This window comes from Lampris incognitus, chromosome 6, assembly GCF_029633865.1.
Source record: "Lampris incognitus isolate fLamInc1 chromosome 6, fLamInc1.hap2, whole genome shotgun sequence".
NCBI lineage: Eukaryota > Metazoa > Chordata > Actinopteri > Lampriformes > Lampridae > Lampris > Lampris incognitus.
In genome coordinates, this window is record NC_079216.1 from 67,015,875 (window position 1) to 67,038,753 (window position 22,879).

The window sequence follows — 22,879 nt, forward strand, 5'->3', positions numbered from 1 at the left end:
ATGCTGGGTATACTGGGAGAAGGATGCTGAATATGGAGCTGCCAGGGAAGAGGAGAAGAGGAAGGCCAAAGAGGAGGTTTATGGATGTGGTGAGGGAGGACATGCAGGTGGCTGGTGTGACAGAGGAAGATGCAGAGGACAGGGAGAGATGGAAACGGATGATCCGCTGTGGCGCCCCCTAACGGGAGCAGCCGAACGTAGTAATAGTAGTGGTAGTAGCAGTAGTGGTAGTAGTAGTAGTAGTAGTGGTAGTAGTAGTAGTAGTAGCAGTAGTAGTGGTAGTAGTAGTAGTAATAGTAGTAGTAGTAGTAATGGTAGTAGTAGTAGTAGTGGTAGTAGTGGTAGTACTAGTGGTAGTAGTAGTAGTAGTGGTAGTAGTAGTAGTAGCGGTAGTAGTAGTAGTAGTAGTAGTAGTAGTAGTGGTGGTAGTAGTAGTAGTAGTAGTAGTAGTAGTAGCGGTAGTAGTAGTAGTAGTAGTAGTGGTAGTACTAGTGGTAGTAGTAGTAGTAGTGGTAGTAGTAGTAGTAGCGGTAGTAGTAGTAGTAATAGTAGCAGTAGTAGTAGTAGTGGTAGTAGTAGTAGTGGTAGTAGTAGTAGTAGCGGTAGTAGTAGCGGTAGTAGTAGTAGTAGTAGTAGTAGTAGCGGTAGTAGTAGTAGTGGTAGTAGTGGTAGTAGTAGTAGTGGTAGTAGTAGTAGTAGTAGTAGTAGTAGCGGTAGTAGTAGTAGTAGTAGTGGTAGTAGTAGTAGTAGCGGTAGTAGTAGTAGTAGTAGTAGTAGTAGCGGTAGTAGTAGTAGTAGTAGTAGTAGTAGCGGTAGTAGTAGTAGTGGTAGTAGTGGTAGTAGTAGTAGTGGTAGTAGTAGTAGTAGTAGTAGTAGTAGCGGTAGTAGTAGTAGTAGTAGTGGTAGTAGTAGTACTAGCAGTAGTAGTACTAGCAGTAGTAGTAATGGTAGTAGTAGTAGTGGTAGTAGTAGTAATAGTAGCAGTAGTAGTAGTAGTGGTAGTAGTAGTAGTAGTGGTAGTAGTGGTAGTACTAGTGGTAGTAGTAGTAGTAGTGGTAGTAGTAGTAGTAGCGGTAGTAGTAGTAGTAGTAGTAGTAGTAGTAGTGGTGGTAGTAGTAGTAGTAGTAGTAGTAGTAGTACTAGCAGTAGTAGTAATGGTAGTAGTAGTAGTGGTAGTAGTAGTAATAGTAGCAGTAGTAGTAGTAGTGGTAGTAGTAGTAGTAGTAGTGGTAGTAGTGGTAGTACTAGTGGTAGTAGTAGTAGTAGCGGTAGTAGTAGTAGTAGCGGTAGTAGTAGTAGTGGTAGTAGTGGTAGTAGTAGTAGTGGTAGTAGTAGTAGTAGTAGAAACTGGGCAAAGTAATATATGGCCTACTTTGAGCCTGCAGGACCTTGCACAGGCTCCCCATGCCGTGGTGCGTCCGGATCGAGCCAGAACAAAGTGGGTCTTGCTTCGTGTAAGGAGTTTTATTTTCTTGCATCTTGTGCATATTTCTAATGTTTTGCATTGTGAACTTTTAGGGAACTGAGTCAGATCGCCTCTCCCCTTCTCCTGACCGAACCATCGAGTGCGTCAAACAAGATACAGCCAGATATGGACCATTGGTAATATTTATTTCGATAGTCATGGCAACAGCAGGTTCTTTCTTTATTAAAGCACCTCCTCCACAACAGCAATGGGGCCCACAGTGACGTCACCTTCCCATTCGACAACTGAGGAGGGAAGACAGACACACACACACACACACACACACACAGACACACACACGTTTAGGACATCTTGGTATGACGGTGGCTGTTTGGCAACATCGCTAAGCGAGCTGTACGGCGAGAGGGTGGGGCCACGCTTCGGGGAGGCTAACTGAGTAGCAGCTAAGTCTGGAGGCGTAGCGTCTCTCTCTAGAAGCTTCTTGGTTTTTCATGCCGTTGTGGCGTCACAGAAAACATACCTTCACGCTTCGCAGCACGGATCTTCCTTCCTGGGTTGCTTGGAGAAATGGGTAAACCCGAAGAGCCACCAGAACCGGCGCCACCCGTCGAGGCGGAGTTTACCATAACCCCAGCTTCGCAGAGGCCGCAAACTCCGTCGGCTCCGCTCGCCTCCTTCCACCTTAGGAAGATCAGGGTTTAAATAGTGAACTTCTTCTTGGTGCTGTCTTACCCAGTAAAGCCCCCCCCCCCCCCCCCGTGATCCTAACTCCCGCCACGCTGCTGGCCAGACGTCTGACAACACACCGCTCCGTCCTCTTCTCACCGGGTCGAAGGTGCTACGCGTTTCTTAAATGTGGAGGAAGTTAGATACCCGCTCAGAGGGTCGTCCGGGACCTTGGCTAAGATATGGAGGCCCCTTTCTGGATGTCTACGACTCTACAGGAGCCCCTTGAAGGAGTAGGCTAGAAGCCGTGCATGTCCTATTACAGTAATGAGCACCCCCCCCCCATCTTTTCTCCTTTTGTTTGAATAATTAATACAAGTATTTGATTATCTGCCGTCTTCCCTCCCTCAGCTAAACGGGTTCTGTCAGCGGTGGTCCTGCGGGTCGGGGTGGGAACGGGGCTTTCAGCTTGTTCATGCATGTGAGGAACGACCCTCTGTATCTGGGGGGACGGGTAGCTGATTTGAAGTCGTACGTGTTTTGCAATTCTTGCGGGATGAAAATTTGGAAAATCGATAAAATACATTTGACAATAAAAAAAAAGGGGGAAATTCTTCAAACTGCCGACCGTCCCGTGCACACGCGCATCCACACGCTTACCCGTTGCTGTAGGAGCAAGCCCTGTGGTGGTCATCTAGGCCGTAGGCGGTGGAGGTCGCTTTCAGGTGACAGATGAGGTACATCTGTTGGAGTAAGACAGGGTATTGGTGGTGGTAAAGCACATAGTATTACACCTGCTGTGGCAGGGCAGAGACTGAGAGCGCCATGGGTGTCTTTACCACGCCAGTCTCTGCTCCCTGGAACCTGAAGGCCTCCAGCTGAAGCTGAAGCTTGTTCTCAGCTGTGCGTGTCCTAAACTTTGATTTGGAGCCAGTGATGTAAGCGTCGATAAAACACCTGCACAGGGGAACAGCACAATGGCGTCAGCTGGACGAATAGGGTTCGGACGTCGCTGACCGACAGACAAAATGACCTATCTTCCGGTGACCCATTATGGTCGCCTGCAGAGCACTTCCTCCTTGAACTGTGAGGGTTTGGGTGAGCCGTGCTGTGTCTGACGGGTGAGAGTAGGCCGTCTTACCCGTGGTTATCGATGAAGGCGTATTGTGGATTTGTGTTCAGGTCGGGCGTTAGAACAGCCACGCATCTGTCCACAAACACGCGGAGGGGCGCGTGGAAGTACTGCTTGACGGTCGCCTCGATATATATCATGTCTCCCAAGAAATACTGGTACATGGGTCTCTCATATTGCCAGTCCTCTGCGCCAAAAGAAACAACAGTTTAGTGACGCCATCAAGCACATGCTCTGTACAACAGTCAATGGGAGCCATCCAGCCGTCATGTAAAACCTCCTAGTTTAACAGTGAAATATTGTGTATATGCATCTGTCGCCCACCAGTCATGAGTCTCAGAGTGAAGTACAACACTTCCTCTGACACCTTAGCAGCGGAAAATGGGATCCAGAGGGGGTCCAGGGGGAGGCTGCTCACATTGTGCTTCCTAGATTACCAAAATAGTTGTTTAATATTGCCAAAGGTCTCGACGCTCTGTGAATTATAAATCTGCAATTGACAGCGTGATGTGGATTGGGTAAACCATTCTTACTGGATCCGTTTCACAGACCGCACACACTGCTGACAGACATTGAACCCCTCTGTTCTTATGTGTTATGGACTTCCTACACACCTGGGGTAGTAGCACTCCACAAAGACAGCAGCAGCGCTGGTCCTCAACACAGGGTAATTCCCGAAAGGTCGAGGTTTATAGTTCAGAACAAAGGTGTAGATAAGGGCATCTGCAGTCGTCTGTTAAAGACACCAATTAAAGTATGGACAAAACTACTACACAACTATATATATGTAGATATGGATATATATGTATATGTATGTGTGTGTGTGTGTGTGCATATATATATATATATATATATATATATATATATATATATATATATACATGCCCTTTATAAGTATTTACAGTATTTGGCTTCACGTTTATACTTACCATTGTTTTGCTGTCGCATTCGTGCAGCTCAGCTTCAAAAATCAGCACCTGAGCTGCAGGGTCCTCGCCGACAGCGTCACAGTTTCCCAGCAGGAGGTCGGCAGGATTGATAAATTGGCCAATCCCAAACATGTCCTTCTTTACTTCCACATGTGCAATTTTCTCCCTGCACTCGACGGCCACAGTGACAGCAGGAACAGGGCTCCTCAGCTCGAACGGGACGTCGACCTTGGGCTCAGGCTTGGGCGGGTCAGGGAAACTCCAGGTGACCGCTTTCTCAAATGTTTGCTTAGACTGCTGGGGGTCCAGCGGCACCTGTTTGCTTGGCAACTGTGGTGTGGACGGCTTCTGGTATCCAGGTTTACTTGGCATGCCCCACTGAGCATCACACAGGCAACCAAGCACGGCTACCGCCACGAGACACGTGGAAGTCCACTTCATCGCCATGACTTCACAACAAAGAGTGATCTGCAAAGTTCACCAGATGCTGTGAGGAGGGTGGAACGTGCTTCTACTTTTATAATGAAGTGGGCATGTTTACTTGTCTGACACTCCCGCCCCTTTCTTGGGCCATACCGCGCTACGTTACTGGCGTGTAGACGTTAGCCAATGGAGTGGGTGCATTCTGTAGCAATATCATAGATACGGCTTTAAAGAGCCATTTGCATAAACTGTCATGATTATTAAAATATTATCAAAATGGAGCCTTATTCAAAGTGCCCGAACCGTGTGTGCACCAAGAGACCGAGGGTCAAACAGCCTTTTACACAACAACGAAGTCATGTGACAACACACAAAACAAACAAGCCAAACCGGTGAAGTCAATGACTGCCTTTATCTTTAGTATGTATTAAAGCAAAGTCAATATTAATGCACACATGGGTATAGGGCAAGCCAATTTAGGGTGGCTCTTCACATAGGTTTAATTTTATGTAAATATTATGCAATCAAATGCCAATTCAACAGGTTATTTTTGTGTGAATCGACAAAATGTCATCGAGACCTTGATTTGGGTTAGGGTGACCCAAATTTGGCATACAAGACAAAACAGCTTGCCAACGTACATTTTGGGAGGAATTGCAAATAAACGTGACTGCAAAGAGTTTGAGGAGCTTTAAGCAGCTTTCTAAACTATACGGCCAGACGGTTTTCACGAGGCAAATCGTTAACACGGCACGGCCATCACGTTGGGCCATATTCCAATTCCTTCTGTTTTGAGCTTGAAAATCCCCAAATCTTGAAAATCCCAATTTGTATTGAGAAAACGTTGCTGTTTTGACCTGCACTGGTGGCACGGCCGTGCTTCCCAGGGGCAGATGCATTTCTACGGCATTCCCTCGCTCGCAGTCCAGTGCTATGGAATGACAGGAAGGGTGGTAGAGAGACTAGTAGGGTATTTAGGAAATGTCTCAAGCCAGAACTCAATCCAAATGTACTGCAAATAAAATGTGTGCACCTGAATCCACTGACCAGTCTTAGTTTCCAACCGCATGCTCATTTAGGCAGAATTGGAAAAATAGGTACATAAATGTGTGCAATTTTGTTGCTATGTTTTTTGTTTTTGTTTTTGTTTTGTTTGGTTTTTTGGGGGTAAATTTCAAGTTTTTAAAGGTATACAATTTCTTGTGCAAACCAAACATTATAATGCCAGCTTGGTCCACCATCTGTGGCCTTAGAGAAAGAAGGTGCTGAGCTTGTTCTAAGCCCTTCTGTGCTGACTTTGCATCCTTCTCTAAGTTGGTGTGACTCTTTGAGTGGTCTCGTTGCTTCTCACAGTCCAAAAACACACAAATCACATGAAATGGAGAAATTGCCAAGAGGCATGAATGACTAGGGATCTTCTCAACAGCACGACATTGGATTAACTGGGTACGTGGTAAAATTGAATAAATAAACGTCACATTTCTACTAGAATACTAGATGATAACAGCGAACCTATAGCACAGCAGCCTCCATATTATTTTGCTTGTTGGAGAGATTAGCATATCACTTCAAGCCTCAAATATGACTGTTTGGCTTGAGAATGCCAGAGGATCTGAAATTAAGTTTAATATCAAAGTCATTAACATTTTTAACATGTTGCCTCAGAATGTGCTTACAGATGAGTAGAGGGATTTGTTTGGTTGGTTATGTTGTACGGACTTCTGCACCCAACTAAAGTCCATGCAACCTGGTCATTTTTATCTCAGATGACATTAAAAGTGAAGGTCACAAAAACCCCCTCAAGGTTTTGAACTTGTTCAAACAAGTTGGAAATTTGTTCAGTTAGTTTCAGCAACCAACGAAAAGTCACAGTGACAAAGTCACATTACGTACTATATTACAATGTAAATACCAATTTCACACCTTAAGCTACTTAATAATTACAAATGAGACAAAGGGGAAGGGGGGTTAGAGTTATGGCTAGGGTATGGGGCATTTTTAAAATATTCTTAACCACTATGCCTCCAGAGAGCAATCAATAATCAGGGCACTTGAGTGGCATCTGTGTTCAGCAAATGGGGCGGGCATTAACAAGTCCATATGACCCATTCATTATAAAAGTCAGCTCACTTTCATCACATTTTTCACAGCATCTAGTGAACTTTGGGAGTCACATTTGCTGTGAAATCATGGCGATGAAGTGGACTTCTGTTTGCCTTGTGGCAGTGTCTCTGGTTGGTTGGCTGTCGGACGCTCAGTATCTTGGGAAGCCTCAGGTGCCTCAGAAGCCTCAGCAGCCCCAACTGCCTCAGCAGCCTCAACTGCCTCAGCGGCCTCAACTGCCTCAGCAGCCTCAACTGCCTCAGCAGCCTCAACTGCCTCAGCGGCCTCAACTGCCTCAGCAGCCTCAACTGCCTCAGCAGCCTCAAATGACTAAATTGCCTCAGCGGCCTCAGCAGCCTCAACTGCCTCAACTGCCTAAATTGCCTCAGCGGCCTCAGCAGCCTCAACTGCCTAAATTGCCTCAGCAGCCTCAGAAGCCACAGGTGCCCCAGATTCCTCAGAGGCCACAGGTACCCCAAAAGCCTAATCAGACACCAATGCCTCAGCGGCCACAGGTGCAACATGACCCTCAATTGCCAAAAATCCAATACCCAGCACAACCGCCACCACAGAAGCAGTCACTTCAACTCCCAAAATACCCTGGACAACAACAGCAGACCGGGATGGGAAAAGTCTCTCCGACACCATCGTTTCATACCTGTGAGGTTGAGCCTAGCCAAAGAATAGCGTGTGGTCTTCCAGGCACCGGTGCTGAAGAATGCAATGCTCTCGGCTGCTGCTTTGATGGAAGAATATGTTATTATGGGAAATTTGGTAAGTATTTCTCTTTGTCCTTTGTGGTGCTCGAGTGGTCTTGGATTGTTGCAGAATGTCCTACGTTGTTGCTTCAGTCATAGGAAATGCTGCTTTGCTTGTTTGATAGTCCATTAGGTGCAGAAATAAAACTCCTGTGAGTACAGATACATTTTTTTCTGTTTTGTCATTACCAGTGACCCTTCAGTGCACCAAGGATGCACAATTCATTGTGGTGGTCGCTAGAGATGCTACTCTGCCCAACATTGACTTGGAGACGATTTCTCTTCTTGGAGAAGGTCAAGGCTGCGTTCCTAGAGACAGTAATTCTGCCTTTGCTATCTACCAGTTCCCTGTGACTGCCTGTGGTACTGTTTTGACGGTAGGGTCATAGCTAAATCAATATTGACCAGCTTTGCCCAATACCTTTTCCGTAAAGAAGAACTGAAAATCTGAATTGTTTTATTGCAGGAAGAGCCTGGTTTTATAATCTATTCGAACAGAATGGCCTCCGCATATGAAGTGCAATTTGGACCTAACGGAGCTATCACCAGAGACAGCTCATATGAGTAGGTGTACTCTTGTTGTTGTTGTTTGGAAGCTTGATCGTCTCTGTCATTTCAATATTGATTTTGCCCCCACCAAACCTGGGACAAATATCAGTGTGAAAGGATTCTTGGTATTCAACTACAGCGACTTGGAGTGCACGAAGGGGAAAGTCTAACTGTACGAGGACTATTCAGACGGAGTCAAGCTGACAGCCACAGAAAAGTGGACTAAATTAACAATCCGATGTTTGCCTGCAGTTGCATAAATTCCATTCGCCAAATGTAAAAGCAAACCCTCGGCTGGACCGCTTGCTAACCTCAGAGCGTTGTATTCTTTGCAGACTGATCTTCCAGTGTAGATATATTGGCACCTCAGTTGAGGCTCTGATCATTGAGGTCAACTTCGTTCCTCCACCCCCTCCAGTTGCTGCTCTTGGACCTCTGCGTGTGGCGCTAAGGTTGGGCAGTGGACAGTGTACTGCCAAGGGATGTTTTGAAGGTCAGCACGGGGATTTTTTTTTTAGGTTTTTTTTTTTTTTTACTTCGGTTGTAAATGTGTAACCAATCAATCTGTATTGATCTGAGCAGCGGATGTGGCCTACAACTCCTATTACAACGAAATTGACTACCCTCTGGTAAAGATCCTGAGGGAGCCCGTCTACGTTGAGGTGCTCATTCTGGAAAGGACTGACCCCAACATTGTCTTGACTCTTGGGCGCTGCTGGACCACCACCGACACCAACCCCTTCAGTTTCCCCCAGTGGGACTTGCTGGTCGATGGGTAAGAATATGCGCTACCTCTCCATTGAAACAGACAAATATATTTTTCTGTCAAACTTTATCGCCACCAAAGTGTCCTGCTGTCATTTTTCTCTCTTCCTCCCTTCTTCCCCCCGTCCCAGCTGCCCTTACGCCGATGACCGTTACCAGACAGCCTTGATCCCTACGAACAGCGCAGCCCTCTTGTTCCCCACCCACTACAGGCGTTTCGTTTTCAAGATGTTCACTTTCGTGCAACAGAAAGTTTATGACCCTTCGAAGGGAAAGACACAAATCCCGTCATCTGAATTCGGAGTAGCTGAACCTCCTTTGGCCCTGAAGGAGAAGGTACGATATCTTGCTAACGATGCGAAAAGGAAAAATGAAAGTTTATGTGTCGTAAAAGATTACAATGTCAAGCAAATATCTTGCCCTGTCTTGTCCAGATTTACATCCATTGTAATACGGCTGTGTGCCAGCCTACTGCAACCAACATCTGTGAACCTCGGTGCTTCAGGAGGAGTGAGTATCGCCACAAACACCAGTGTGCTGCAACAGGGGCTGTGGCACTTCACACTCGTTGCCTCTTACTGTAATCAAGCCGATGATGCTCGAGAGACACCGTCTGTTCAGTGCTGAAGAAAAGCCGTATTATTCATGTTGTAGTGGCCATAACGGTTCAGACCCTACCTAATAAGACTCTCGGTCCTAAATATTGCCACAAGAGGGGCGTCCAGATATCCGGGGTGGGGGGGTGGGGTGTTTGGGTGAATAGCGTGATCCTCCCATGTGCTACGTCCCCCCGGTGAAACTCCTCACTGTCAGGTGAAACGGGGCTGCTGGTGACTCCACATGTACGGGAGGAGGCATGTGGTAGTCTGCAGCCCTCCCCGGATCAGCAGAGGGGGCGGAGCAGAGACCGGGACGCCTCGAAAGAGTGGGGCCAAGTACAACCGGGGAGAAAAGCCCCCCCCTAAAAAAAAAGAATTGCCACAAGAAACAGCGGTGGTTATGTAACATTCTCAATCCACACGTTGTGTCTCGTTTCCCGTTGAGTTTCATGACCGCTGACCAGCCACATCTTTCTTGCAGGGAGAGACATTGCTGCTGTCGCCCAGACCACACCCAGACCCGAGTCTGTTATCGCCAGCAGTAGAGAGATTATCTTCCAGGGTCTTTAATTCACTCATGTAACATCAGGCCAGAGGTTTGTCACGTCGGCACTTCTGTTCACCAAGCTGACTGAAATACAATTGGCTTTAAAATAAATGTCAAGAGTCCTTGAGTGTTTTGTCTGGTCTCATGGAATTTGTACGGCGGCCTTAAAAGTGCAGCACACACATCGGAAGATGAATACGGCAACATGGCACACATTATGACACGACTGATGGTGAGAGATGACGCTTAACGAGGATAGCCGACCGTAAGGGCACGTCTGCAATCACCAACAAGATGCAGGCGCGGCCTTGTTGCCGGGGCGCGGCCTTGTTGCCAGGGCGCGGCCTCGTTGCCAGGGCGCGGCCTCGTTGCCAGGGCGCGGCCTCGTTGCCAGGGCGCGGCCTCGTTGCCAGGGCGCGGCCTTGTTGCCAGCTCTCTTCTTTGTACATATTCAGTATTGAAATAGGATGGGTTTTTTTCATGATTTACAGATTATTCAACTTTTTCAACACAAAAGTGTAACAGACAAACAACAGCATTACAATAAAAAGACAGAAGAGAAACAAAACAACGAGAAACACAAAACCGGGCAACGCTTCCCAGTCCCACGATCCAGTCCTGCATGAGGGTCCCCCTGCTGTCTTCCACCCTGCCATGAGGATCTGCCTCCCCACCCCACCATGACGCTAGTCTGCATCATCCGCTGCAACAGGCCCCACACAGTGGGCGAGCAGCAGCAGAGGGTCCCCCGACCCAAAGTCTGGGGCTGCAGGTAAAACCAGCATCCATAAGGTCCCGGATCTTCTCGTGAACTTGGGGCCAAACATCCTGGAGAAGAGGGCACGCCCATAGCCCATGTACAAGTACCCACCGACCTCTGGCGCCTCCGCCCGTCTGCTGTGTCTTTCAGCCCTCGTCTATGCAACCTTGCTGGGGTCCAACAGAACCGGTTAAGTATTCTGAATGGAGTAAGTCTGATCCTAATATGGGAGCCAAACACCTTGGACGACAGGGTGGTGTCACGTCAGGTATTTCATCAGGAGACGAGACGAGATGATACTTTACATTGTATACACACAAGGGCGGGTTGTGTGGTGACTCTCAGACCAGCAGCACTAGACAAGGTAAAGGCTTCGAAAACAAGACATAAACAAGGACAAACAACATTTAGTATAAACAAGTGAGGTAGCAAAAAGGGACGATGGGACAGTAAAAGACAGCAGCGGCTTTTAAAGCTCAAAATAGTGCGTGGGGGTGTTATTGCACATGGTTGTCCGTATTGCAGCGGCTTTAGTAGCAGTTAGTCCTCCACAGCTGTACAGTCAAGGTGCAAGACTCCAGATTCACTTTGTTGTCATTTCCACGATGGACGTGCACACTTAAATAAAGACGAGACGCCGTTTGTCCCAGCCCACAGCAGTGCAACGGAGAAGACAAGAATACACACTCAAGCATTCCCTGAAACGATACCACTAAAACCATAAATCCACAACAACAGAGAGAACAACAAAAAAGAAAAAGCACCATTAACAACACAGGTTCAAGTGCAACACAGTCCATTAGAGGGCCGTTTCAGTTTAAATGCTGACAGCCGGGGTCTGTCAACAAGTGACCAGCGCTGATGGGGGGGGGGTGAGAGGGTAGGTGGATGGGCATGACTGTGGGGGGGTTAGAGGGTAGGTGGTTGGGCATGACTGTGGGGGGGGTTAGAGGGTAGGTGGTTGGGCATGACTGTGGGGGGGGGTTAGAGGGTAGGTGGATGGACATGACTGTGGGGGGGGTTAGAGGGTAGGTGGATGGACATGACTGTGGGGGGGGTTAGAGGGTAGGTGGTTGGGCATGACTGTGGGGGGGGGTTAGAGGGTAGATGGATGGACATGACTGTGGGGGGGTTAGAGGGTAGGTGGATGGGCATGACTGTGGGGGGGTTAGAGGGTAGGTGGATGGACATGACTGTGGGGGGGGTTAGAGGGTAGGTGGTTGGGCATGACTGTGGGGGGGGTTAGAGGGTAGATGGATGGGCATGACTGTGGGGGGGGGTTAGAGGGTAGGTGGTTGGGCATGACTGTGGGGGGGTTAGAGGGTAGGTGGATGGACATGACTGTGGGGGGGGGTTAGAGGGTAGGTGGTTGGGCATGACTGTGGGGGGGTTAGAGGGTAGGTGGATGGACATGACTGTGGGGGGGGGTTAGAGGGTAGATGGATGGGCATGACTGTGGGGGGGGGTTAGAGGGTAGGTGGATGGACATGACTGTGGGGGGGGGTTAGAGGGTAGATGGATGGACATGACTGTGGGGGGGTTAGAGGGTAGGTGGATGGACATGACTGTGGGGGGGTTTAGAGGGTAGGTGGTTGGACATGACTGTGGGGGGGTTAGAGGGTAGATGGTTGGACATGACTGTGGGGGGGGGGTTAGAGGGTAGATGGATGGGCATGACTGTGGGGGGGTTTAGAGGGTAGGTGGTTGGACATGACTGTGGGGGGGGGGTTAGAGGGTAGATGGATGGGCATGACTGTGGGGGGGTTTAGAGGGTAGGTGGTTGGACATGACTGTGGGGGGGGGTTAGAGGGTAGATGGATGGGCATGACTGTGGGGGGGGGGTGAGAGGGTAGGTGGATGGACATGACTGTGGGGGGTTAGAGGGTAGGTGGATGGGCATGACTGTGGGGGGGTTAGAGGGTAGGTGGATGGACATGACTGTGGGGGGGTTAGAGGGTAGGTGGATGGACATGACTGTGGGGGGGTTAGAGGGTAGGTGGATGGACATGACTGTGGGGGGGTTAGAGGGTAGGTGGTTGGACATGACTGTGGGGGGGGGGTTAGAGGGTAGGTGGATGGGCATGACTGTGGGGGGGTTAGAGGGTAGGTGGTTGGGCATGACTGTGGGGGGGGGGTTAGAGGGTAGGTGGATGGGCATGACTGTGGGGGGGTTAGAGGGTAGGTGGTTGGGCATGACTGTGGGGGGGGGGTTAGAGGGTAGATGGATGGGCATGACTGTGGGGGGGGTTAGAGGGTAGGTGGTTGGACATGACTGTGGGGGGGGGGTTAGAGGGTAGGTGGTTGGACATGACTGTGGGGGGGGGGGTTAGAGGGTAGGTGGATGGGCATGACTGTGGGGGGGTTAGAGGGTAGGTGGTTGGGCATGACTGTGGGGGGGGGGTTAGAGGGTAGGTGGATGGACATGACTGTGGGGGGGTTAGAGGGTAGATGGATGGGCATGACTGTGGGGGGGGGGTTAGAGGGTAGGTGGATGGACATGACTGTGGGGGGTTAGAGGGTAGGTGGATGGACATGACTGTGGGGGGGGTTAGAGGGTAGGTGGATGGGCATGACTGTGGGGGGGTTAGAGGGTAGGTGGTTGGGCATGACTGTGGGGGGGTTAGAGGGTAGGTGGTTGGACATGACTGTGGGGGGGTTAGAGGGTAGGTGGATGGGCATGACTGTGGGGGGGTTAGAGGGTAGGTGGATGGACATGACTGTGGGGGGGTTAGAGGGTAGGTGGATGGACATACTGTGGGGGGGTTAGAGGGTAGGTGGATGGACATGACTGTGGGGGGGTTAGAGGGTAGGTGGTTGGGCATGACTGTGGGGGGGTTACAGGGTAGGTGGATGGGCATGACTGTGGGGGGGTTAGAGGGTAGGTGGATGGACATACTGTGGGGGGGTTACAGGGTAGGTGGATGGGCATGACTGTGGGGGGGTTAGAGGGTAGGTGGATGGACATGACTGTGGGGGGGGTTAGAGGGTAGGTGGATGGACATGACTGTGGGGGGGTTAGAGGGTAGCTGGATGGGCATGACTGTGGGGGGGGTTAGAGGGTAGGTGGATGGGCATGACTGTGGGGGGGTTAGAGGGTAGGTGGTTGGGCATGACTGTGGGGGGGTTAGAGGGTAGGTGGATGGGCATGGCTGTGGGGGGGGTTAGAGGGTAGGTGGATGGGCATGGCTGTGGGGGGGTTAGAGGGTAGGTGGTTGGACATGACTGTGGGGGGGGTTAGAGGGTAGGTGGATGGGCATGACTGTGGGGGGGTTAGAGGGTAGGTGGATGGGCATGACTGTGGGGGGGGTTAGAGGGTAGGTGGTTGGACATGACTGTGGGGGGGTTAGAGGGTAGGTGGTTGGACATGACTGTGGGGGGGGGGTTAGAGGGTAGATGGATGGGCATGACTGTGGGGGGGGGGTTAGAGGGTAGATGGATGGACATGACTGGGGGAGGGGGTTAGAGGGTAGGTGGTTGGGCATGACTGTGGGGGGGGTTAGAGGGTAGGTGGTTGGGCATGACTGTGGGGGGGTTAGAGGGTAGGTGGTTGGACATGACTGTGGGGGGGGGTTAGAGGGTAGATGGATGGACATACTGTGGGGGGGTTAGAGGGTAGATGGATGGGCATGACTGTGGGGGGGGGTTAGAGGGTAGATGGATGGACATACTGTGGGGGGGGTTAGAGGGTAGGTGGTTGGGCATGACTGTGGGGGGGTTAGAGGGTAGGTGGTTGGACATGACTGTGGGGGGGGTTAGAGGGTAGGTGGTTGGGCATGACTGTGGGGGGGTTAGAGGGTAGGTGGTTGGACATGACTGTGGGGGGGGGTTAGAGGGTAGATGGATGGACATACTGTGGGGGGGGTTAGAGGGTAGGTGGATGGACATGACTGTGGGGGGGTTAGAGGGTAGGTGGATGGACATGACTGTGGGGGGGGTTAGAGGGTAGGTGGATGGACATGACTGTGGGGGGGTTAGAGGGTAGGTGGTTGGGCATGACTGTGGGGGGGGTTAGAGGGTAGATGGATGGACATGACTGTGGGGGGGTTAGAGGGTAGGTGGATGGACATGACTGTGGGGGGGGGTTAGAGGGTAGGTGGTTGGGCATGACTGTGGGGGGGTTAGAGGGTAGGTGGTTGGGCATGACTGTGGGGGGGGTTAGAGGGTAGGTGGATGGGCATGACTGTGGGGGGGGTTAGAGGGTAGATGGATGGGCATGACTGTGGGGGGGGTTAGAGGGTAGGTGGTTGGGCATGACTGTGGGGGGGGGTTAGAGGGTAGGTGGATGGGCATGACTGTGGGGGGGTTAGAGGGTAGCTGGATGGGCATGACTGTGGGGGGGGTTAGAGGGTAGCTGGATGGGCATGACTGTGGGGGGGGTTAGAGGGTAGGTGGCTGGGGGAGGGGCACACGTGATCTTGCTGGCTGTCTTCACTATCCTGTCCAGCTGGTGGTGTTTGGTCGCTTTGCAGTTACCGAACCAGGAAGTGAGACCGTAGGTTAGAGAGGTGTGTATAGGCAGGTGTGTGTGTGTGTGTGTGGGAGGGGGGTGGTGGGCGATGGAGGCTACAGCTCTTGGGAAGAAGCTGTTCCCCAGCCTGTTAGTCTGGTTTTGGTTTTGGTTTTGTCTTTTTAGAATATATTTATTACGTTTTAGTATATAAAACAAAACACCACCTGACAAAATGAGTTAGTAAATAAAAAATAGTGGGCATTGTCTCCACCCCCCCACCCTCACCACCCCTACAACATCTCCATCCCCCCCACCCTCACCACCCCTACAACATCTCCACCCCCCCACCCTCACCACCCCTACAACATCTCCATCCCCCCCTACAACATCTCCATCCCCCCATCCTCACCACCCCTACAACATCTCCATCCCCCCCTACAACATCTCCACCCCCCACCCTCACCACCCCTACAACATCTCCATCCCCCCCACCCTCACCACCCCTACAACATCTCCACCCCCCCCACCCTCAGCACCCCTACAACATCTCCATCCTCCCCTACAACATCTCCAACCCCCCACCCTCACCACCCCTACAACATCTCCACTCCCCCCACCCTCACCACCCCTACAACATCTCCACCCCCCCACCCTCACCACCCCTACAACATCTCCATCCCCCCCTACAACATCTCCATCCCCCCATCCTCACCACCCCTACAACATCTCCATCCCCCCCTACAACATCTCCACCCCCCACCCTCACCACCCCTACAACATCTCCATCCCCCCCACCCTCACCACCCCTACAACATCTCCACCCCCCTCCCACCCTCAGCACCCCTACAACATCTCCATCCTCCCCTACATCTCCAACCCCCCACCCTCACCACCCCTACAACATCTCCACTCCCCCCACCCTCACCACCCCTACAACATCTCCACCCCCCCACCCTCACCACCCCTACAACATCTCCATCCCCCCCTACAACATCTCCAACCCCCCACCCTCACCACCCCTACAACATCTCCATCCCCCCACCCTCACCACCCCTACAACATCTCCAACCCCCCACCCTCACCACCCCTACAACATCTCCATCCAAGGGTACAGGGGCAGGCTGGGCCACCCTAGGAAACCCTTGCGATATGGAAGATGACAGCGTGGGTCCAACATGTCCGAAGTGAGGGTCCCAAACTTTTCCGAAGGCGTCCAGTGAGGAGTGAAGCAGACATGAGATGTACTCGCTGGGAATACACTCCATTATGAGATTGTGCCATGACCTTTTTGTTGGGGCGACGTCCTTGATCCAAAAGAGCAAAATATTCTTCCCAGCAGCAAAACTCAATAGATTGGACAGCCTGTTGTGTTTGAGATGTATAATATGACCGTCTGGAGGGCCGACAAGGAGCCGCACAGGCTCTAACTCTATGGGAACGCCAAAACCAGCACACAGTTCATCCACAATACCAGACCAGTAGCTTTGTCCGGGTTTTGGTGGTGCGCTAGCTTTCCCCCGTTGGCAAGGGAACAGACAGACAGTGAGCTGGCGTGTTGCGTCTTCGCTGATGTTGCTGGATTTCCACTGCAGGCGGCCCAGCACGCACAGCATCCAGGTCCCACAATCCTCTGTGCTGTCTTGACCACCTGGGCCGAGTGCTTCCTGCTCCCGGCCGTGCAGCCGGCAGACCACACCGGGACACACTGACAGAGGAGGCTGTCTACAGTGCTGGTGTAAAAGCTGGCCAGCAGCTGGGAGGGGAGACCGGCTTGCTTAAGTTGCCTGAGGAAGAAGAGCCTCTGTTGTGCTTTCTTCACCAGCTGGGAGGTGTTGAGTGACCATGCCGGTTCTTTGGTCATGTGGATTATTTACACAAAAGCATCACTACAAAGACGTACAGACCTCTTGGCACGGACGCCTAAAAGCCCTTCAGCCCGCGCACACTCAGTTAAACACAACAGCACATGAACAAGTCGAAATGCAACCACAAATACCACACCAGTTAAAGCCACCTTTATTATTGACCATAACATAGCCTAGAAATCTAGTGGTTAATTATTAAGATGGTTAGTGGCTCATTATTATTATTAATGTTGTTATTATCATTATTGTTATTATTATAATTATTATGTGGCACAGTGGTGCAGTGGTTATCGTGGTCACCTCACAGCAAGAAGGTCCTGGGTTCGAGGCCCGGGGTAGTCCAACCTTGGGGGTCGTCCTCAGTGTGGAGTTTGCATGTTCTCCCCGTGTCTGTGTGGGTTTCCTCCGGGGGCTCCGGTTTCCTCCCACAGTCCAAAGACATGGAGGTCAGGTGACTCAGCCGCACTACATTGCCCCTAGGTATGAATGTGTGTGTGTGTGTGTGTGTGTGTGTGTGTGTGTGTGTGTGTGTGTGTGTGTGTGTGTGTGTGTGTGTGTGTGTGTGTGTGTGTGTGTGTGTGTGTGTGTGATGGCCTGGCGGCCTGTCCAGGGTGTCTCCCTGCCTGCCTGCCGCCCAGTGACTGCTGGGATAGGCTCCAGCATCCCCGCGACCCTGCGAGCAGGATAACTGGTTCTGATAATGGATGGATGGATGTTGCACGTCGTGGTTTTGTGTGCTTTAAGCTTGTTGTCAGGCAGCTCGGTGTAGTCTGGTGCTCTGTAGGAGCCAAGAAAGTTCTCAGCAACATCCTGAAATGCCCTCCATGCTATTTTCTCTATACTCACACGTGGGCCTTTTTTGGCAAAGACGCGGTGCTCTGGGCAACATGTGGTCTGGATGTGACCCTGAAGTGGCCCGTGTGGTAAATGGTGAATATGGCCCAAATACCACAAAACTAATATGGGCCACCTTTGGCAAATTTGTGGCACATGCGGCATTGCTACGGCTTGGTTCTGGCCCAGATCTGGCAAACAGGAGCGGACCGCCCGAGTGCCATCATTCCATATGGTATGTGGGCCGGATGAAATGTCGGATGTGGGACGGGTCCGGGCCACAGCAATTTTGCTATCTGGGTCAGTAAGGACAAACAAAGCAATCAGATATCTAGATTCCACTTTAAGATGTTGGATGGGGTATGAACGACGGCGCTCCAGAATTTTTGCAAGTGAGGGCTTAGCCAGTACATATGGATAAGGGTAGCATCATTCTTTTTCCATTTGTAAAAATCACATATTTTGACGGCCTGTGCTCATATCCATAAGCCAACAATTGTTTCAACCTGGCTAAACACTTTACCTCACTGGTGGGACTACAGAAATTTTTGGGAACATATGTTTTTCCTTCAACGAACCAAAAGCTGATTGAACACGGGTAAAAAAAAAAAAGTGGCCTTTTGGTTTATTTCTCATTTCCATCTTTGGTTTGTCTTATTGGTATGCACACCAGACTATGCAAGTAAAATGGGGTAATAGTGTTTCAGCCCCATTTGGGGTTAGCAATGGTGTCAGACAAGGGGGAATTCTGTCTCCAGTTTTCTACAATTTATATATTGATGATTTGTCCAAGCAGTTGAAAGCCTGTAACACTGGTGCATGTTGGGTAACAGCTTGGTGAACCATATTATGTATGCAGATGACCTTGTCATTCTTAGTCCCTGTAGCGCTGGTCTCCAGCAGCTCCTTCTGTGTATGGTGTGCAGCACAATATCAAATACAATGCTAGTAAGAGTGTTGTCATGATCTAAAACTTGCTGATTTTAAATTGTCTGATAATAATCCTGGGGTATGTAATAAGTTGAAATATCTTGGACATTATATTACTGAACAAATGAAAGATGATGATGATGATATTTATAGGCAATAGTGTATGATGTATGCACTAGAAAAAACTCTTTTACACAAGTTTGATATGTGTTCACTTTGTGTGACAATGTCTGTTCAGACTAGCATATTGTACACCACTTTATACTGCTCCCCTGTGGTCAAACTACATATTGTACACCACTTTATACTGCTCCCCTGTGGTCACACTACATATTGTACACCACTTTATACTGCACATCTGTGGACACACTACATATTGTACACCACTTTATACTACACACCTGTGGTCACACTACATATTGTACACCACTTTATACTGCACACCTGTGGTCACACTACATATTGTACACCACTTTATACTGCACACCTGTGGTCACACCACTTTTACACCACTTGTACACCACTTTATACTGCACACCTGTGGTCACACTACATATTGTACACCACTTTATACTGCACACCTGTGGTCACACTACATATTGTACACCACTTTATACTGCACACCTGTGGTCAAACTACATATTGTACACCACTTTATACTGCACAGCTGTGGTCACACTACATATTGTACACCACTTTATACTGCACATCTGTGGACACACTACATATTGTACACCACTTTATACTACACACCTGTGGTCACACTACATATTGTACACCACTTTATACTGCACACCTGTGGTCACACTACATATTGTACACCACTTTATACTGCACACCTGTGGTCACACCACTTTTACACCACTTGTACACCACTTTATACTGCACACCTGTGGTCACACTACATATTGTACACCACTTTATACTGCACACCTGTGGTCACACTACATATTGTACACCACTTTATACTGCACACCTGTGGTCAAACTACATATTGTACACCACTTTATACTGCACAGCTGTGGTCACACTACATATTGTACACCACTTTATACTGCACAGTTGTGGTCACACAACATATTGTACACCACTTTATACTGCACACCTGTGGTCACACTACATATTGTACACCACTTTATACTGCACACCTGTGGTCACGCTACATATTGTACACCACTTTATACTGCACACCTGTGGTCACGCTACATATTGTACACCACTTTATACTGCACACCTGTGGTCACACTACATATTGTACACCACTTTATACTGCATACCTGAGGACACACTTCATATTGTACACCTCTTTATACTGCAAACCTGTGGTCACACTACATATTGTACACCACTTTATACTGCACACCTGTGGTCACACTACATATTGTACACCACTTTATACTGCACACCTGTGGTCACACAACATATTGTACACCACTTTATACAGCACACCTGTGGTCACACTACATATTGTACACCACTTTATACTGCACACCTGTGGTCACACCACTTTTACACCACTTGTACACCACTTTATACTGCACACCTGTGGTCACACTACATATTGTACACCACTTTATACTGCACACCTGTGGTCACACTACATATTGTACACCACTTTATACTGCACACCTGTGGTCAAACTACATATTGTACACCACTTTATACTGCACAGCTGTGGTCACACTACATATTGTACACCACTTTATACTGCACAGTTGTGGTCACACAACATATTGTACACCACTTTATACTGCACACCTGTGGTCACACTACATATTGTACACCACTTTATACTGCACACCTGTGGTCACGCTACATATTGTACACCACTTTATACTGCACACCTGTGGTCACGCTACATATTGTACACCACTTTATACTGCACACCTGTGGTCACACTACATATTGTACACCACTTTATACTGCACACCTGTGGACACACTTCATATTGTACACTACTTTATACTGCACACCTGTGGTCACACTACATATTGTACACCACTTTATACTGCACACCTGTGGTCACACTACATATTGTACACCACTTTATACTGCAAACCTGTGGTCACACAACATATTGTACACCACTTTATACAGCACACCTGTGGTCACACTACATATTGTACACCACTTTATACTGCACACCTGTGGTCACGCTACATATTGTACACCACTTTATACTGCTCCCCTGTGGTCACACTACATATTGTACACCACTTTATACTACACACCTGTGGTCACACTACATATTATACACCACTTTATACTGCTCCCCTGTGGTCACACTACATATTGTACACCACTTTATACTGCACACCTGTGGTCACACTACATATTGTACACCACTTTATACTGCACACCTGTGGTCACACTACATATTATACACCACTTTATACTGCTCCCCTGTGGTCACACTACATATTATACACCACTTTATACTGCTCCCCTGTGGTCAAACTACTTATTGTACACCACTTTATAATGCACACCTGTGGTCACACTACATATTGTACACCACTTTATACTGCACACCTGTGGTCACACTACATATTATACACCACTTTATACTGCACACCTGTGGTCACACTACATATTGTACACCACTTTATACTGCACACCTGTGGTCCCACTACATATTGTACACCACTTTATACTGCACACCTGTGGTCCCACTACATATTGTACACCACTTTATACTGCACACCTGTGGTCAAACTACATATTGTACACCACTTTATACTGCACACCTGTGGTCAAACTACATATTATACACCACTTTATACTACATCCCTGTGGTCACACTACATATTGTACACCACTTTATACTGCACACCTGTGGTCAAACTACATATTGTACACCACTTTATACTGCACACCTGTGGTCACACTACATATTGTGCACCACTTTTTACTGCACACCTGTGGTCACACTACATATTGTACACCACTTTATACTGCACACCTGTGGTCACACTACATATTGTGCACCACTTTTTACTGCACACCTGTGGTCAAACTACATATTATACACCACTTTATACTGCTCCCCTGTGGTCAAACTACTTATTGTACACCACTTTATAATGCACACCTGTGGTCACACTACATATTGTACACCACTTTATACTGCACACCTGTGGTCCCACTACATATTGTACACCACTTTATACTGCACACCTGTGGTCAAACTACATATTGTACACCACTTTATACTGCACACCTGTGGTCAAACTACATATTATACACCACTTTATACTGCATCCCTGTGGTCACACTACATATTGTACACCACTTTATACTGCACACCTGTGGTCAAACTACATATTGTACACCACTTTATACTGCACACCTGTGGTCACACTACATATTGTACACCACTTTATACTGCACACCTGTGGTCACACTACATATTGTACACCACTTTATACTGCACACCTGTGGTCACACTACATATTGTACACCACTTTATACTGCACACCTGTGGTCACACTACATATTGTACACCACTTTATACTGCACACCTGTGGTCACACTACATATTGTACACCACTTTATACTGCACACCTGTGGTCACAGTACATATTGTACACCACTTTATACTGCACACCTGTGGTCCCACTACATATTGTGCACCACTTCCAACTTTCAGCTCCGTGTGACAACACAGCCAGACGAGTGCTTTGAGTAGACTGACTTCCACTTCTTTTCTTATTCCCCTATCTCTCCATATTAGTACCTATCTCTCCATATTAGTACCTATCTCTCCATATTGGTACCTATCTCTCCATATTGGTACCTATCTCTCCATATTGGTACCTATCTCTCCATATTGGTACCATCTCCATCAGTTTTTTCTTTGTCAGGGTGATTCTGATTTTTATGTCATCTTTACCATCACCGTCATTTTTCTTACCGGAATCCAGGTATTTGAAGCTGTGTGTGTGTTCTACCTCTGCTCCATCTACCGAGACTGCAACACCTGATTCACCCCCTTTCATGCCCGCCATCTTTGTCCCCTTCAAACCGAGCAGCCTCTCGCTCCCTGCCTCGTTTACTCCGCTCCGCGGTGGTTCGGGACTACCTAAGTTTGTCCCTAATACGCCTCCGTAAACGACCGACCGGCTTTGGTTCGTCGATACCTAA

General features: G+C 48.9%; 2 protein-coding genes across 2 annotated transcripts; one reads left to right on the forward strand and one right to left on the reverse strand.

The window, feature by feature from the left end:
• Window positions 1-1,507: 1,507 nt before the first annotated feature.
• On the reverse strand, window positions 1,508-22,739 carry LOC130114388 (zona pellucida sperm-binding protein 3-like). The gene is made up of 9 exons (XM_056282252.1): window positions 22,650-22,739; window positions 4,154-4,621; window positions 3,839-3,957; window positions 3,549-3,652; window positions 3,234-3,411; window positions 2,932-3,049; window positions 2,753-2,835; window positions 1,947-2,107; window positions 1,508-1,710 (listed from the first exon to the last, which is right to left on the reverse strand). Exons 2-9 carry the CDS (start codon window positions 4,598-4,600, stop codon window positions 1,649-1,651), a joined length of 1,272 nt encoding a protein of 423 aa, XP_056138227.1. The 5' UTR covers window positions 4,601-4,621; window positions 22,650-22,739; the 3' UTR covers window positions 1,508-1,648.
• On the forward strand, window positions 6,766-9,920 carry LOC130114646 (zona pellucida sperm-binding protein 1-like). The gene is made up of 9 exons (XM_056282507.1): window positions 6,766-7,212; window positions 7,333-7,453; window positions 7,630-7,814; window positions 7,904-8,001; window positions 8,322-8,479; window positions 8,569-8,761; window positions 8,883-9,087; window positions 9,186-9,261; window positions 9,832-9,920. Exons 1-9 carry the CDS (start codon window positions 6,766-6,768, stop codon window positions 9,918-9,920), a joined length of 1,572 nt encoding a protein of 523 aa, XP_056138482.1.
• Window positions 22,740-22,879: the final 140 nt, after the last annotated feature.